General features: G+C 38.4%; 1 protein-coding gene across 3 annotated transcripts in view; it reads right to left on the bottom strand.

The window, feature by feature from the left end:
* thbs4a (thrombospondin 4a) overlaps positions 1–17,377 on the bottom strand; it is a 156,146-nt gene that overhangs the window by 49,569 nt on the left and 89,200 nt on the right. For all 3 annotated transcript variants that reach the window (XM_069938527.1, XM_069938525.1, XM_069938535.1), the window contains exons 13-14: positions 4,998–5,157; positions 1,717–1,835 (exon numbers count right to left, since the gene is read on the bottom strand). In XM_069938527.1, the coding sequence (XP_069794628.1) occupies positions 1,717–1,835; positions 4,998–5,157 (279 nt within the window). The remainder of the gene's footprint in view (positions 1–1,716; positions 1,836–4,997; positions 5,158–17,377) is intronic.

The following is a 17,377-nucleotide window of genomic DNA, read 5'->3' as shown; positions in this document are numbered from 1 at the left end:
TGTTGCCACATAAAGCTGTGGAGCCCATGTTATTGGTATATTTAAAGCAGAGGTTGATAGGTTCTTGATTAGTAAGGGAGTCAAAGGTTATGGGGAGAAGGTAGGAGAGTAGGGTTGAAAGGAAAATATCTCAGCCATGATTTGAATGGTGGAGCAGACTTAATGGGCTAAATGGCCTAATTATGCTCCTATCTCTGATGGACTTAACAGCAACCAAGGTCAGAATCCCCCACTTTGTCATTAGTACCAAGCCTGGAGAGGAAACCTAGTTCGATAAGTAGTGTAGAAGATCAGGTTGGGAGCAGTCCCAGGCATACCAAACAGGTGAAGTTGTTACACATCATTCCATATGGGCTAAACAAATAATAGGTGCACGACCCCACAATTAAAGGCCCATGTCTCAATATACTTGACCAAAATGTTGACCAATGAGTTGAATTCCAGAGGTGAGGTGAGAAGAAGTAAAAGTGAGTGGCATCACAGCCTTGATAAAACTGAGGTACAAGGGTGAGTTATATTGATGGCTGCATAAAGGAAGATGTTAGTGATGGTTGGAGGGCAGCGATCGCACACCCATGACATCAGTGCAGGAGTCCCTGAGGCCAGTGCCTCAGCTAATTCATCAACAATAACTCAGCAGTGGAGATGTTCACTGTTGATTGCACAATGTTCAATTCCATTCACCATTCCTCAGTAAATGAAGCAGCCTGTGTCTGCACGCTGCAAAACCTAGTAACATCCAGGCATGGAATAAGTGACAAGTAATATTCACACTAGAGAAGGCAGTGGCCACTTCCAGCAGGAGAGAGCCTTGATATTTAATGGTATTACCATTGCTAGGCTCCTCAGCATCAACATCCTGTATGACAACCACTGACCAGAAACTCAACTGGCCCAACCATACAAATACTGTGGTTACAAGAGTAGACTGGAAGCTGGCCATCCTGTGGTGAAATGACTCACCCCTCACATATGAAAACCTTTCCACTATTTTTGGGGCACAAGTCAGGACTGTGAGGGGATAACCTCCACTTCTTTAGAGAACGCAACTAAAACAGGAAGCTCAAAACCATCCAAATAGTAAAGCATCAGTTTGCTTTATTGGGACCCTGAACTTCCAAGTTCAAATTCGAATTTGTTATCATTGGGCTGTACATATAGAACCAGACAAAACAGTGTTTCTCTGGTCCACAGTGTACACACAATCACACTCAATATACAGTACATCAACATAACGTACAATATATACATAGAGATATAAATTAAATAAATTCATGTAAATATTTAGAATTTATTTACTTGGTTACAGGATACTGGTCACCAATCTTACAGCCTGCAGGAAGAAAGAACTTTCCAACCCAGCAGTCCTGATTTTAATGCTCCTGTACCTCTTTCTTGATGATAATGGGTCAAAGATACTTGTGTGGTGGATGGAAAACATCCTCAATAATTCTTTGAGTCCTGTTAAAGCAATGCTCCCAGTGAATGTTGTCAATAGAGGAATAAAGGAAGACCCTTGTTCATCCACTCCACCTCCAGCATACAGTGACTATCGCGTTTACTATCTACAAAATTCACTCAGTTATTCACCCAGGTCTCTCCAAAAAACCCCCCTGAAACCCATGATCTCTACCAAAGAAAAGGACAAAAGCAGTGGGGCAAAGGCACATCTGCACTTGCATTCTACAGGATAATGACAGACTTGATTTGTCAGACCTGGTTTGGGTTGATGACATCAGGACAGCTGTCGCAAGCATCTCCAACACCATCATTATCCTTGTCCTTCTGGTCCAGATTGGGAACTCTCTGACAATTGTCCAAGAAATTTTTGATTCCTGCAGGAAGATCGAATATTACAGCTCAGTACAGGCCTTTTGGCCCATGATATTGGGCCTGCCTATATATACTTTTTTAAAAAGAAACAAAACATTCTCTACCTCATAACCCTCTATTTTTCCTTCATCCATGTGGCTTCTAGGAGTCTCTTGAATTCCCCTATTGTTCCAGCCTCCACCACCACCTGACCCCTGGCAATGCATTCCAGGCACCTTTAATTCTCTGTGTGTAAAATAAAATACCCCAATATCTCCCCTAAACCTACCGACTTAACTCTGTACCAATGACCCTTGGTGCTTGCTACTCCCAGCCTGGGAAAAAGGTCCTGGCTGTCAACCTTATCTATGCCTCTCATATTGTAATCTTGTAGACATCTATTAAGTCACCTCTCATACATCTTCGCTCCAAAGAGAAAAGCCCTAGCTCTGCTAACCTTGCCTCAGAATACACATTTTCCACTCCAAGCAATCTCCTGGTAAATGTGCTCAGCACCCTTTCCTTAGCTGTAACGAGGTGACCAGCATGTTCTAAGTGTGGTCTCGCCAGAGATTTTATAGAATGCAACCTCACCTCCTGAACTCAATCTCCCGACTAATGAAACTCAGCATACCATAGGCCTTTTAACTAACCTTATAACCTGCTCAGGAAGTATAACCAATAAAGCATTTATCACCCTAGCACAAGGACAAAGTGCAGATGCTGTAAATCTGAAATTAAGGCAGAAAATGCTTTACTTTCTCAATATGTCAAGCGGCAGGTGAGGAAAGAGAAAGGGCCACTTTAATTCATCAGCCCACTCCCATTCTGACATTTCCATCTGTAGCCTCCTGCACTGCAATACACAAAAAGGGTGGCATGGTTGGTGTAGCGGTTAGTACAATGCTTTTACACCGCCTGCAATTGGGACCAAGGTTCGAATCCCACGCTGTCTGTAAGGAATTTGTACGTTCTCCTCATATCTGTGTGGGTTTTCCCCGGGGGCCCTGATTTCATCCCCCCCCCCCCAGTTCCAGCGCACCGGGGGTGTAGGTTAATTGGGTGTAAATTCAGTCTTGTGGGCCGAATTGCCTATTACCGTGCCGTATGTCTAAAAACAAAATCATCACTTTTTTCAGAGAGGTGTCTGTGGGGTGATCTTGCTGAAATGAGGTGAAGATTGATGCAGGAAATGACTTTAAACTAAGTCACCTATTCAGGTGTGGAGGTACAGGCCAAGTTGATAAAGGACTAATTGAAGATAAATGGTCAGAAAACTCTTCCTATGATTTTTCAAGAAGAGGCATGGAGGGGATGGGGACGGAATGAGGGGCTATTCCACCAGGAATGGGACATAGACTCTTAACTTTGATGCTTATTCTGGGATTCTGCACACACCACTGAAAGTCAGTCAGGGACCACTGTGTCCCATGGCTTCAACCTTGACTGTGACATGGCAGGGCAGGTGAAGAGGATCCTTAAGGCGAGTCAAAATCTTTCATTATGTTGCACTGAGAAGAGGGAAGGTATGATGTCCTCTCCTCCTGGCTTTTTGCTGATTATCTTGTTTTATTTAAATAGGAGATTGTTGTCTTACTGGAAAAGTATTTAAATAATTGATCTATTTCAGTGGTTCCCAACCTTTTTCTTTCCACTCACATCCCACTTTAAGCAATCCCTAGGCCATTGGGGCTCTGTGATCAGTAAGGGGTTGCTTAAGGTGGGAAGTGGGTGAGAAGGGAAGGTTGAGAATCACTAGTCTAGACCCAATTGTTATTGAAATATTTTGCTGGAGAAAAATTGTCATTGGCCCAATTCCTTTGGAGTTATGAAACCAAGCACATAACGAGCCAATTAAGGACGATTAAAACAGTTGTTTTCAAACTTTTTCTTTCCACCCACATACCACTTTAAGCAATCCCTTAACCCTATCCCTTACCATATGTGAGTGAAAAGGAAAAAGGTTGAGAACCACTGATGTTTTTAAAATAGATTTATCATAAACTTATGGTCAATCTATGATTTTATTTTCATTAGAATGTGATAATTATAGATATGTTTTAAAGGAGATAAATTGGGTCAGGTTTTTTTTTACTGTAGTAACATATGAACACTTCAAAACAGACCTCATTTAAAATACTGGAGCTCTGCTCAAGCTAAATAGGCTGGCTCCAAGTCCCTTTGCAAAAGTACTGAGAGAGCCCAAAAGACTTCACTAATGGATTGTTGTTTTGAAAAGCAACAGATGAAAGAACTCTGAGGAGTAGGTTCCAAGCCACAGGCTGTCTGGATGTGCTGCTTGCTTTCTCAAGCAGAGAGGGAGTTAAACAGGCTTTTCTCTGAAAGAGAGAAAGAGTGACCAGTTCTGCAGTTTTACAGTCAGTAGCAACAGTGGGGACTGGAACAGGACAAGCTGGAAAGCTTATGGAAAAACCCCATTTGGAAGACAGGTTGTGAGTGTTTAGTTCAGCCTGGTCAATGCCCTTGTGGTTCATCTAAGAGGAGAGGATGGCTGCCTAATGTTTTGCCCAAAATAAGAGAAAAAAAAAGGAATTTTGTGGTGACCTGAAAGAAAGAAGTTATTATCTGGAAAACCCTGATGGGGCAAGTTTCTTTGGCAAGACACTGATGTGGCTGATTAAAAGGAATCAGTTGTGAGTGTCCAACAAACAACAAATTTCTCTCTGAAAACTGACAAGAACCTTCCTGAGGAGTAATCATTCACCAAAACCTGGTGAACTTCTTAAATGTTAAATTCTGTCCACAGTATAAGAATTTCCCGATACCAGTGAACTTGGAGGAATGAGAAGTGAGATTGGTCTGTGAATCAAATAACTTGTCTAAACTTACACACATATTATGCACATGTGCACTTAGAATTAGAAGGGAGTTACGTTCTGTTAGTTCTGTTAATTAAGTTAAAGTGTGATTCTGTTTTCATGTTTATAAATAATTAAAAGCAACTTTTGTTTAAGTGACCATTTGTCTTGGTGAATATCTATTGCTGCTGGGTTTTGGGGTCCTCTGGGCTCATAACATGAGCCAGTGGCTAAACTTTAACATTATGCTAAGAAGAAAAATTTTTAGGGTGGGAGATTAAATAATAACATCAGAAGCTACAATGATGGGGTATGGATGAGAAGGAAAGTGTGCGAACAGATAGCAGACATGGGATAAATACTGACCATCTCCATCCATGTCATCGTCACAGGCATCACCTTTCCCATCACCATCTGTGTCTCTTTGATCATTGTTCATTGATAATCGACAGTTGTCACAAGCATCGCCATAGTTATCTTCATCGATGTTCTGTTGTTTAATGTTGCGGACCAGCACGCAATTATCCTGGAAATAAATGTTATTCCATTGTCAATATTGAGACAGAGAAAGGGTACAGCTCACTTCTCTTAGGGCAGTCCCAAGAATGTAGCAACCCAGGAGCATTTACACTCTGCAATAACCCTCCTCCATCTGGATAGAGCTGTTGGCCCACACTTCAACTGATGTTGTTTAAGATTAGCTAAATGCTTTTGCGTCATGGGTGATGCAATGGGCAGAGTGGCCTGGGAGCTTCTTTTTCCTTTACAAGTAGAGTTGACTGCTGGTTCACGGAATGCACTTCTGCCCTTAATCATAGATTGTGCAGTTAAAAATCGGGCCCTTTGACAGCCTGACCTTTCTACCCATCTATGCTAATCCTGTTTCTCAGACCACATCCTTCTCTGCCTTTTTTACTTATATGCTGGTAAAGATGTCTCTTTAACGTAGTAACCAGCTCCTCTGGCAGCAAGTTCAAGATTTCAAAAAGACCTATGGCTTCTTGCTTTTAATATTTCTGACTATCTACCACTGATGATTGTACACACTTCTTTCAGGTCACCTATCAGTCCCTTTCACTGCAGGGAAAACAACCCCCCTTTTACAGACACTCCCCATAAATGAAGTCTTTCAATTGAGACAACATCCCTCTCTCTTTCCAGCACAATCATGTCCTTCTATAGTATGGCGATCAGAATTGCACACTGCTTCATGCAATTGAATGAGAGTTTGGTGCAACATAATGTTCTGACATTTATATTCCAAGACCAGAGAAGCATGTCACTTCTACCCTGCCTTATCTGTCTGTGAATGGTGGACTTGAATGCCAAAATCCCTCTGATCATCAACATTTCTTAGTGGCCTTACGTTTATTAGACATGTCCTATTCCTATTTGGCTTCTCAAAAGGTCTCACTTTGCACATGTTGGGAATAAATCCCATCTGGCAATGCTTCACCCAATTTTAAACTAATCTATGTTCATTTATAGATTTAAATAATTTTTCTCACTATCCACAGCAACAACTTCTGTGTCGACCTCAAGCACACTAATCACATCTCCTATATCAGGGGTGTCAAACTCAAATTCACGGAGGGCCAAAATTAAAAACTTGGACTAAGTCGAGGGCCGAACTAAATATTTATTGAAAATTTTCAACAACATCTGCATGTTTTCGCTTCTTTCAACATATGTAATGTTAAACTTTTTCTTATTAAAATAAATGTTTAATAATAGTTTTGGATAAACTCTTTCCAGAAGCATTAACAAATGAGAAATAAAATATTCAATAAATAATATTTCTCTATAGAGGATTTGTCAAATGTTGCTAGTGTGCTGTCGAATAGTAAAATCTGAGGGCTATTGAGAATGTGGGAGAATAACATGATTCCTGAAACAATCAAATGGGTGACTGATTGTGGGCATGAACTCTAGCAGGGTTATTTGCCATGCCCTTTTTCCATTGGTACAGATATCCTTTGATTTACACACTTTTCAAGTTTTATGCCTAATGAGCTTGTATCCAGGTGCAGGACCATTTTTAACCAGGAATGTATTTATCACTGTGACATGAAACTATTGGAAGATCGTTTTATCCTGAGATTAAAGTTCATAATGTGCGGGAGGGCGGGGTTTGCGGGCGATCGGGTTGGACAACGACAGTGCGGGGGCATCGGCTCTAGCTGCAGGGCGGCATCTCGGCGGATCAGCGGCCCTGTCACCGTGAGTTGCGGGTCGGCCTGCGGCAGGGAGGGGGAGTGGGCAACGGTCCTGGCGAGGTCAGGCCCGAGGCCTCCGCTTCCGGGCGCTGGGAAGCGGCCTTGGCTTCCCCTGACACCGGCCAGGCCCCAAAACCAGAGTCCACGGTGAGACCCTGCAACGTAAACAGAGGAGGTGGGGGCGATTAGTGGGCTGACGCCAATGCATTCTGGGATTTATAGTATTAGCTGTGCATGCGTTATACTGGCGCGGCGGCCAGTGGGCCACCTCTAATACATTTTTGAAATGATCTTGCGGGCCAAATATAATTATATCGTGGGCCAAATTTGGCCCGCGGGCCAGAGTTTGACATGTGTGTCCTATATTCACATCCGAAACATTAATCTACGACACCCTGCACAGATCCCTGCAGTGCACCCCTGGTCATAGACTTTCAATCTGAAAACCATCCTATGTCACCACCGCCTACTATTGCCAAGCCAGTTTTGGATTCAATCAGCCAGCTCCCCTTGGGAGCCTTAACATTCCAGAATAGCTTATCTGCAGGACCATGTCAAATCGCCTACTAAGGTCCATATCGATAGTCCTGCTTTCATCATTCTTCTTGGTTACTTCTTCATTGAGACAAGATTTCCTCCACACAAAACCATGCTGACTATCCCTCATCATCATTTGCCTTTCCAAATGTGTAGAAATCATATCCTTTGGGATTGTCTCCAATAACTTTTTCACAACTAACAGATGCCTTTTCAATGTACTTGGAGTTCAAGTTTATTTTGTATACTAATGCAGTGAGAAGGGTTCTTCTGCGTACAGGCCAACAGATTATCCATAGCATTATATACAGGTACACTGTGTATAGAACACAATTTTAAAACATAAAATAAGGATCTATAGTGATATGTATTATCCCTGCTGCTCTTCTTAAATAAAAAAAAAACATTATTATTCTCCATTTCAAGTGCTTGAGAAACTCAGCAGGTTATGCAACATTATTTATAGCAAAGTTATATATCGCAATCATAGAGTTGGCAGACTTTCTTGTTTAACTTTATATTTATTTTCTATAAAGAATGCCATGTTTCTTGCTGAATTTCTGCAGTATTACACCACAATCACAGTGTTGGCAGTCTTTCTTATTTAACAACATTATCCTCCAGCCTTACAGTCCACATCTGAAACAAACATCTCCATCAGGGTCCCAGCTATCTTCTTCTCATTTCTTTCTTAGGGTCTCACCTACACTCTTTATATTCTCTAAACCCAGTTGCCTATTCCTGCTATTTCCTTATATTTCTTTCCTGATCAAACTGTCAATATCCTTTATCATCCAAAGTTAATGAATCTTGCCATCTTTGTATTTCTCTTTTATGGGAATATGCTAGCCCTGAACTCTTGCCAACTCTCTTTTAAATGACTCCCACTCATCTGTTGTCATTTTACTTGGAAGCAGCTGCTTTTAATCTACTTACAGTATTGAAAAGTGTTCCCCTAATTAAAGACAATAACTTGAGGACCAACTTTAATCATTTTCCATAATTGCCTTGAAACTGAAAGAAATACAGTATGATCACTATTCCCATATTGCTCCCCATTTACACTTTCATCACTTGCTCAGTTTAATTTCCTTATCTCAAGTATGACTCTCTGTATCAAAAACAAACTGCTGGCAGATTCAACAGGTCAAACATCATAGAATCTTAGAGCATTACAACACAGAAAACAAGCATAATCTGTGCTAAACTAATATTCTGCCTAGTCCCACTGACCTGTACCCAGTCCATTGCCACCCATGCCCCTCCCATCCATGTAGCTGTCAAAATTCTTATTAAATGTTAAAATTGAGCCAGCCTTCATCTGGTAGCTTGTTCCACACTCCTGCCATTCTCTGTGTGAAGTTTCCCCTAATGGTCTCCCTAAACAATTTCCCTATCACCTTCTTTTTGAATTTAATTTTTGTTTTTTTTCCCCATAAATAATCATAGTAAACTCTCTGATATCAAAGTGTGTATATATAAAAGTTTTTCCTCACAAAAAACAACCAAAACAAACCCTCTCCCTCCCTTTCACAATATAAATCCACACACCATCAGGGCTCACAAAAAATTCTATATGGGGAAGTCATTTGCATTTATATTATAGCAGTATCTATTATTGTCCTTTTTATAATTATGATTATAATTATAACTGGTCCCCTATATGGTCCAAATATGGCTGTCATATCTTGATAAATATGTCATATTTGTTCTTTAAGTTGTATGTAATTTTTGTATGTAAGTTGTATGCAGAGGAGAGTCAAATTTCCAAGTAATTGCAATACATTTTTTAGCTACTGCTAAGACTATTTTAATAAATGAAATTTGAAATTTAGTTAATTTATTGTTTATTTCAATAAGGTTGCCCAGAAAATAAAGCTCTGGGTTGCCTGTGAAGGCCACCCCTGTTATCCTTGTTAATATTTCAGTAATATCCTGCCAGAAATATTTCACCTTCACACATGACCATGTAGCATGTAAAAAGTTCCTATTTCTGTTCCACACCTAAAAAGCATCTCCGATATTTCAGATTTTCATTTATGGAACTTCTGTGGTGTGAGATATAATTGGTGTTGGAAATTATATTGCACTAATCCGTATGTTCCATCTATAATTGATGTCGTGCTAGCCAAACACCAATCAGACCAACATCTTTCTGTTATTGTAACACCTAGATCCAATTCCCATCTCTCTTTCGATCTCTGTAAACCTAGTTTCGCACTTTCATTCTGGATAATATAGTACATCTTAGTTATAAATTTAGGTGTACTCCCCAGCCAAATTGCTTGTTCCATTTCACTAATTTCAGGTAGGGCCAAGTTTGGTTCCCATTTTTCTCTTAGGAATGATCTTAGCTAGAGAAAACAAAAAGAACATCCCATTAATTTCTCCATATTTATTTCTTAATTGTTCAAAGAACATAAGCGATCCTTCCACATAACAGTCATCAATATATATTCCTTCATCATGCCATGAGTTCAATATTTTGTTACCCAGAGTCATGGGCAGCATCACATTTTTACATAATTGTGTCCTCAATGATATACTTGGTCTTTTTACCAATACACTAATTTATTTCTAGCCATATTCTAATCATATGTATTAATATAGGGTTTTGTGTCTTTTTTGTAAATGAAGTCCTTCACTGTCCCCTCTTTTATTGATTTGAATCCCATTTGGATCCAAGGGGGGGGGTGGGGGCGACTGTCTCCTTCAAAGAAGAATGATAAAAATCTTGCTTGTACTGATAAATAATACTTCTGAAAATCCAGAGCTGAAGTCCTCCCAGTTTATTATCCCATGTTAGCTTTTCCAATTTCTTGGCACTTTGTTATATAATTATTTAATAATTTAAAGAAGTTTTCAGGTAGTGCAAAAGGCAACGATTGAAAAAGATACTGTAATCTTGGCATCATCTTCATTTTAATAGAATTTACTCTTCCCACTATAGTAATCAGCAAGTCTTTCCATTTCTGTAAGTCTTTCTCTATTTTATCTAAGAGTGTAATTAAATTTATATAAGTTCGGTAAATTATTATCCATTGTTATTCCTAAATATTTGATTCCATCTATCTTCCATTTAAATCTACTACATTTTTTTATATCTTTCATAATGAAAATTCATCAATGGCATTATATAACCATATAACGATTTATAGTACGGAAACAGGCCATATCGGCCCTTCCAGTCTGCACCGATTTACGTGAAACTCCACTATCCACTCCCATGCCCATAACCCTCCAATCCCCTCACATCCATGTACTCACCTAACCTCCTCTTAAAAACAAAAATGACCCTGCCACAACTATTTCTTCCAGTAAATCATTCCGCTCAGCCACCACTCTCTGAGTGAAGAAGCATCCTCTTATATTACTCCTAAAGTTTTGCCCTCTAACCCTTAACTTAATACCCCTTGTTCCAATCTCCCCTACCCTCAGGGGAAAGAGCCTATTCACATCTACTCTATCTATTCCCTTCATAATTTTAAATACCTCTATCAAATCCCCTCTCAACCTTCTACACTCCAATGAATAAAGTCCCAGTCTACTCAATCTTTCTCCTTTTTCAAGATACTGCGATCCGGGCAACAGTTTTGTAAACCTTCTTTGCACCCTCTCTACCTTATTTATATCCTTCCTATAATTTGGAGACCAGAACTGCATGCAAAACTCTCACCAATGCCTTAAACAGTCTCAACATCACCTCCCAGCTCCTATAATCTATGCTATGATTTATAAAGGCCAGCACACCAAAAGCCTTCTTCACCACCCTATCTTCATGGGAATCCACCTTCAAGGTATGCTGAACCATTATTCCAAGATCCTGCTGTTCCTCAGCATTCCTCAGTGCCCTCCCCTTCACTGCATATGTCCTGTTTTGGTTATTCTTCCCAAAATGAAGCACCTTACACTTATTTACATTAAACTACATCTGCCACATTTTAGCCCACCTTTCCAAACAGTCCAAATCCTTCTGTAGTCCATGAAAATTCTCCTCACTATCCACAACTTCCCCAATTTTGTATTGTCCACATATTTACTCACTCAATTTACCACCCCGTCATCCAAATCATTAATATAAATGACAAACAAAAAAGGACATAACATTGATCCCTGAAGCACATCGCTCGTCACCGGCCTCCATCCTGACATACAGTTGTCCACCATGACTCTCTGGTGCCTATCTTCCAGCCACCGCTGAACCCATCTGACTATCTCTATATTAGTCCCGAGAGATTGAACCTTCTTCACTAACCTTCCATATGGATCCTTATCAAAAACCTTACTAAAATCCAAATAGACCACATCAACTGCTCTACCTTCATCAACTTTTCTGGTCACCTCTTCAAAAAATACAACAAGATTCGTCAAACACAACTTTTCCCTCACAAACCCATTTTGGGTGTCCCTGATCAATCCCTTCCTATCCAGATATTTATACATATTATCCCTAAGAATTCCTTCCATTAGTTTCCCCACCACTGATGTCAAACTTACTTATTCACACTTGTCCATATTTATTTTATAACTTGATCTCTTCCATATTTTTCTAGTATAGTTCGTAATTTTATCAAGGATTCAGCCAGGTCAGACATATATAATCGCACATCATCAGCAAATAAGCTAATTTTATGTTTTTCCTGTCCAACGTTGAAGCCCTTAATATCCAGATCTCTCTTTATAATCTCCACCAGCACTGGGAACAGAGGATACCCCTATCTACTTGATCTACTCAAGGGAAAAACTGCTGACATCTGATTAACATAACATAACATAACAATTTACAGCACGGAAACAGGCCATTAGGCCCTTCTAGTCCGCACCGAACCAAACACCCCTCTCCAGTCCCACCTCCCTGCACAATGCCCATAACCCTCCATCTTCTTCTCACCCATATACCTGTCCAACCTTTTCTTAAATAATACAATTGACTCCGCTGCCACTATTTCTCCCGGAAGCTCATTCCACACGTCTACCACTCTCTGAGTAAAGAAGTTCCCCCTCATGTTACCTCTAAACCTCTGCCCCTTAATTCTTAACTCATGTCCTCTTGTTTTAATCTTTCCTCCTCTTAACGGAAATAGTCTATCCACATCCACTCTGTCTATCCCTTTCATAATCTTAAATACTTCTATCAAATCCCCTCTCAACCTTCTACGCTCCAAAGAATAAAGACCTAATCTGTCCAATCTCTCCCTATACTCTAGATGCTTAAACCCAGGTAACATTCTGGTAAACCTTCTCTGCACTCTCTCCACTCTGTTTATATCCTTCCTATAATTAGGCGACCAGAACTGCACACAGAACTCCAAATTAGGCCGCACCAACGTCTTATACAGTCTCAACATCACCTCCCAACTCCTATATTCCATGCAATGATTGATAAAGGCCAGCATACTAAAAGCCTTCTTCACCACCCTATTCACGTGAGTTTCTACCTTCAGGGAACGATGTACCGTTACTCCTAAATCTTTCTGCTCTTCTGTATTCATCAATGCTCTCCCATTTACCACGTATGTCCCGTTCTGATTCTTCTTACCAAAATGAAGCACCTCACACTTATCAGCATTAAATTCCATCTGCCATTTTTCAGCCCACTTTTCTAAGCAGCCCAAATCCCTCTGCAATCCTTGAAAACCTTCTTCATTATCCACTATTCCACCTATCTTAGTATCGTCTGCATATTTACTAATCCAATTTACCACCCCATCATCTAGATCATTAATGTATATAACGAACAACAATGGGCCCAATACAGATCCTTGAGGCACACCACTGGTCACCGGCCTCCAACCTGACAGACAATTATCCACTACCACTCTCTGGCCTCTCCCTTTCAGCCAATGTTCAATCCATTTGACTATTAGTTATGATTTTGGTTTGTGGTTTATGTTAAAGAGATTTTTATCCAATTCATATATTTTCTGCCTAATCCAAATTATTCCAATGTTTTAAATAAAGAAGATCATTATATAATGGTTGAATGCTTTTTTGTGTTTAGGGAGATAGTTATTCTTGGATTCAACTTTGATTTTTCCATGTGTATCATGTTAAATAATTTAACTAGACTATTGAAGAATGCCTTCCTTTAACAAATCGCACCTGGTCTGTAAGTATTAATTTTGGTAAATATTGTCCAAATCTATTAGCTAGTGCCTTTGCCAATATTTTATAATCAGAAGTGATCTAGGTCTATATGATGAAGTTTTTAATGGTTTTATACTTTTGTTTGGCAACATTGTAATTATAGCAGTTGAGAAAGATTCTGGGAGGGTCTGGGTCTCCACTATCCAGTCCAGTACATCAGTCATAAGAGGCATCAATAAATCTTTAACTTGTCTATAGAACTCAGTAGGAAATCCATCCGCCCCCAGATATTTGTTAGGTTATAAATTCCCAAAGCTTTCTCAATTTCTTCTCTTGTGAAGGGGGTATCTTAATCAACTCATTCACTATCTTCTAATTTTGGAAGTTCAATATTTATTAAAAATGCATCCATTGCATTTTTATCTCCTAATAATTCTGATTTACATAGGTTCATCTAATACTGTCTAAAATGCTATTTATTTATTTATTTTTGATTATATGTTATAATTTTGGCCTCTTTTTATTGCATTTGTCATCCTAGATGATTCTTCTGTCTTTAATGGTCAAGATAAAGCTTTGTGCCCATTCTAATTCATAATATTTTTGTTTCATTTTTAATATTTTTTTCAATTCTAAATGTTTGTAATGTGTTATATCTCAATTTTTTAAATTCTCTAATAATCTGTATTTTTATTGTAACCCTGTTCTTTGATTTTTTTCCCAGTTTCATTCTATCTTTCTCTAAACCATCCAGCTCTAGCATATTATCTCAAGATATTTTGTATGAGATAATTTGTCCTCTTAAGTAAGCTTTAAGCATATCCCTTATTAAAAAGCTATTATCAGTAGATTAGTTTCATGAAATAATTCTATCTGTCTCTTAATAAACTCACAAAAGTCTTTCCTTTTCAACACTGTGGCATTGAGATGCCATCTCTACACTCTTTCTTGTTTTTCTGTTATCACAATAGTTAAAATTAATGGTGGATGATCTGATAAAAGTCTCACCAAATATTTCATTTTTACCACTACTTTTTAATTGGGCAGACATTAAAAACAAATAAATCCCTGTATGCGAGTCAATGTATCCTTGAGTAGAATGAATAGTCTCTTTCAAGGGGTTAAGCTGCCTCCATATATCAATCAAATTTAAATCCTTCATAAATGATAGCGCTGTTTTTGCAGCTTTTGCCCTTGTTACTGTTCTGGCTAATTTATCCAGTATTGGATCTAGACAGAAATTGAAATCTCCTCTGACCAGTATATTTTGTCTTCCCTCTGCTGCTTTTAAAAATATATCCTTCATAAAGACTTCATCATCATAATTTGGTGTGCAGATATTCATAAAAGTCCATGATTCTGCATAAATGTTATAATATGCCATTACAAATCTTCTGGCTTGCTCATTCACTGTTTCTTCTATTATTATTGGCATATTTTTATTAATTAAAATTGCTATTCCTCTTGCTTTTGAGCCAAATGAAGTTGAGATTACTTGTTCCACCCATCCTCTTTTTAATTTAGCATGCTCTGATTTGGTAAGATGTGTTTCTTGTTGAAAGACTACACCTGCCTTTAATTTTTGTTAGATATGCCAAGACCCACTTCCTTTTCATTGTTCTCTTTATCCCATTAACATTAAGACTAATAAATTTTAATGTTCTATCCATACTGATTTTTAAACAAATATTGTTTAACAATAAAACATTTTCAGTTGTTTAAATAATGCAATGATCTTTCCCTTTTAAAAATCAGGAGACCCCGAAAGCCTGTGAGAAAAGCCTGTGAAATCTCTCGAGGAAGAAGAACCCCTCCCTTTAGCACCATCTTTTTTTTATACTTCTCTCCAGGCACCATTCTCCCCCTTAGACTGGATTCTCCACCCTGCCACTACTTTTCCCAAATTTTCACTTTTTATAGAGCACTCCGTGAATATTCAAATAAAATTTCCTTTTCAACAATAAATACAAGATGGTTTAAAAATGTATCTTTGACTTAGTCCCATTATAAACATGCTTCACAGTCTTCTTCTTTGGAAACTTTATTCTTTTCATAAACTTCACAAGAAGTCTTCCACCATGTTCTTAGTCTTGAAAAATTTCCGATTACCTTCCGTTACTTTGACCCTCACAGTCATGGGGTATATCATGGAGTCTTTCAAATTTTTAGAATGCAATTGTCTTTTTAAATTGTCATACTCCTTCATTTGCTTAATCAAAGTAGGAATAAAATCTTGAAAAAAAAAGCACTTTTTCATGGTCAATCTTGGGTGGGCCATTATTCTGCCTAGAGTATTCATATGTTGCTCTCAGAATTCTCTCCCTTTCCTGGTAACTCAAAAGTCTTGCCAGGACTGGTTGTGGTTGCTGATTTCTGGCTCTTTCGGGTCCGTGGGTCCAGTGATCCCTTTCAATATATAATTTTACTCTGAATTTGTCTTCTCCCAGTACTTGTGGGATCAAAGAAGTTCACCAGATCTCTTCCCTCAATCCCTTCTTTCAGTCCACTATTTCGAACATTGTTTAGTCTGCTAAAATTCTCTATGTGGTCGATCTTTACCAGCAGACTTTATCTGTCCAACATCCATTTCTTCACATCTTTTTCCATAACTTTTAGCTTATCTTGTGTGTTTACCGAGTCTATTTTCTGCTTGGATCATTCTTTGCATTAAGTCTTCAATGATTTCTTTAATTTCAGTCATCCTTTCATCACAGTTTCGATGCCTGCAAATAGGTTACTCATGTTTTCCATTTTCTCCAGGATAATATTTAGTTCTTGTTCCGACTGGCCACTCTTATGCTGCTCCCTTTTGAAATTTTGCTCGATGTTACTGGTAGAAACTTCCTTGGCCTTTGTTTTCTGCTGCCTTGAACTCTTGGTACTTGCTTTATTCATTTTTAGTTAAAAAATATCTTAATTTTGAGATTTTAATTGCCTTGTTGATACTCTTCACAGAGTTCAACCAAAACACAATTATCTAAGTTCTTTGCATGCCCCCCGCCATCCCACCCCCCCGCCCCCTAATTCATCCTTAACCCTCTGGTTTCTATCTCACCTGCCCTCACTGGAAAAAATCTACTTAAATTTACTCTGTTTATCTGCCTCATAATTCTAAATACCTGCATCAAATTTCCCCTCATTCTTCTATGCTTCAGGGAATAAAGTCCTTACTTGTTTAACCTTTCCCTGTACCTCAGTTAGGTGACCAAAACTGCACACAATATTCCATATTTGGCCTCACCAATGTTTTATATAACTTTAACATAATGTCCCAACTTCTATATTCAATTTATAAAGGCTATCTGGGTGGAAATGTTGATATTTTGAGTTGAGATCCTATCTACATAGTTCTGTGACCTTGTCTCAAAAATATTCTTTTTTAATTTTATTTTCCATTTGCATCAAAACATATACAACATTTATCCATAACAAAAATGATAAAAATTACAACACAAAAATAATACAATTTTTATATATTTTCTTCCCCCACCCACCTCTCTCCCTCCCCAAAAAAGTAGGAAAAAAAGAAAAGAAAAAGTCTGTCTAATAAAATATATCTTTTAATTAATTAATTTCAGTTTACATAACGATCTTAAACCATAACTAATTAGAGCAGGTTGGATGGGGGCATGGTAAAGTTGTAGCAATAAAATCCATGTAGGGTTTCCAAATCCTATCCAAATTTTTTGGTTGATTTCATAAATTATAGGTTATTCTCTCTAATGGTATACAATTTAGTAGTTCCATTCGCCATCTATTCAACCCCACAATATCAACAGATTTCCATGTTACAGGTATAGATTTCTTTGCTATTGCTATCCATTTACAGTTACAGAATTATATGATATATTGATGTCTTCTGGTTTCTCTCCAGAATTTTATAAAGAATTTCAAGAGTTATTAATT

This window comes from Narcine bancroftii, chromosome 1, assembly GCF_036971445.1.
Source record: "Narcine bancroftii isolate sNarBan1 chromosome 1, sNarBan1.hap1, whole genome shotgun sequence".
Taxonomy (NCBI): Eukaryota; Metazoa; Chordata; class Chondrichthyes; order Torpediniformes; family Narcinidae; genus Narcine; species Narcine bancroftii.
The sequence above is the reverse complement of the archived record's forward strand: the minus strand, read 5'-3'. Positions and strand labels throughout refer to the sequence as shown.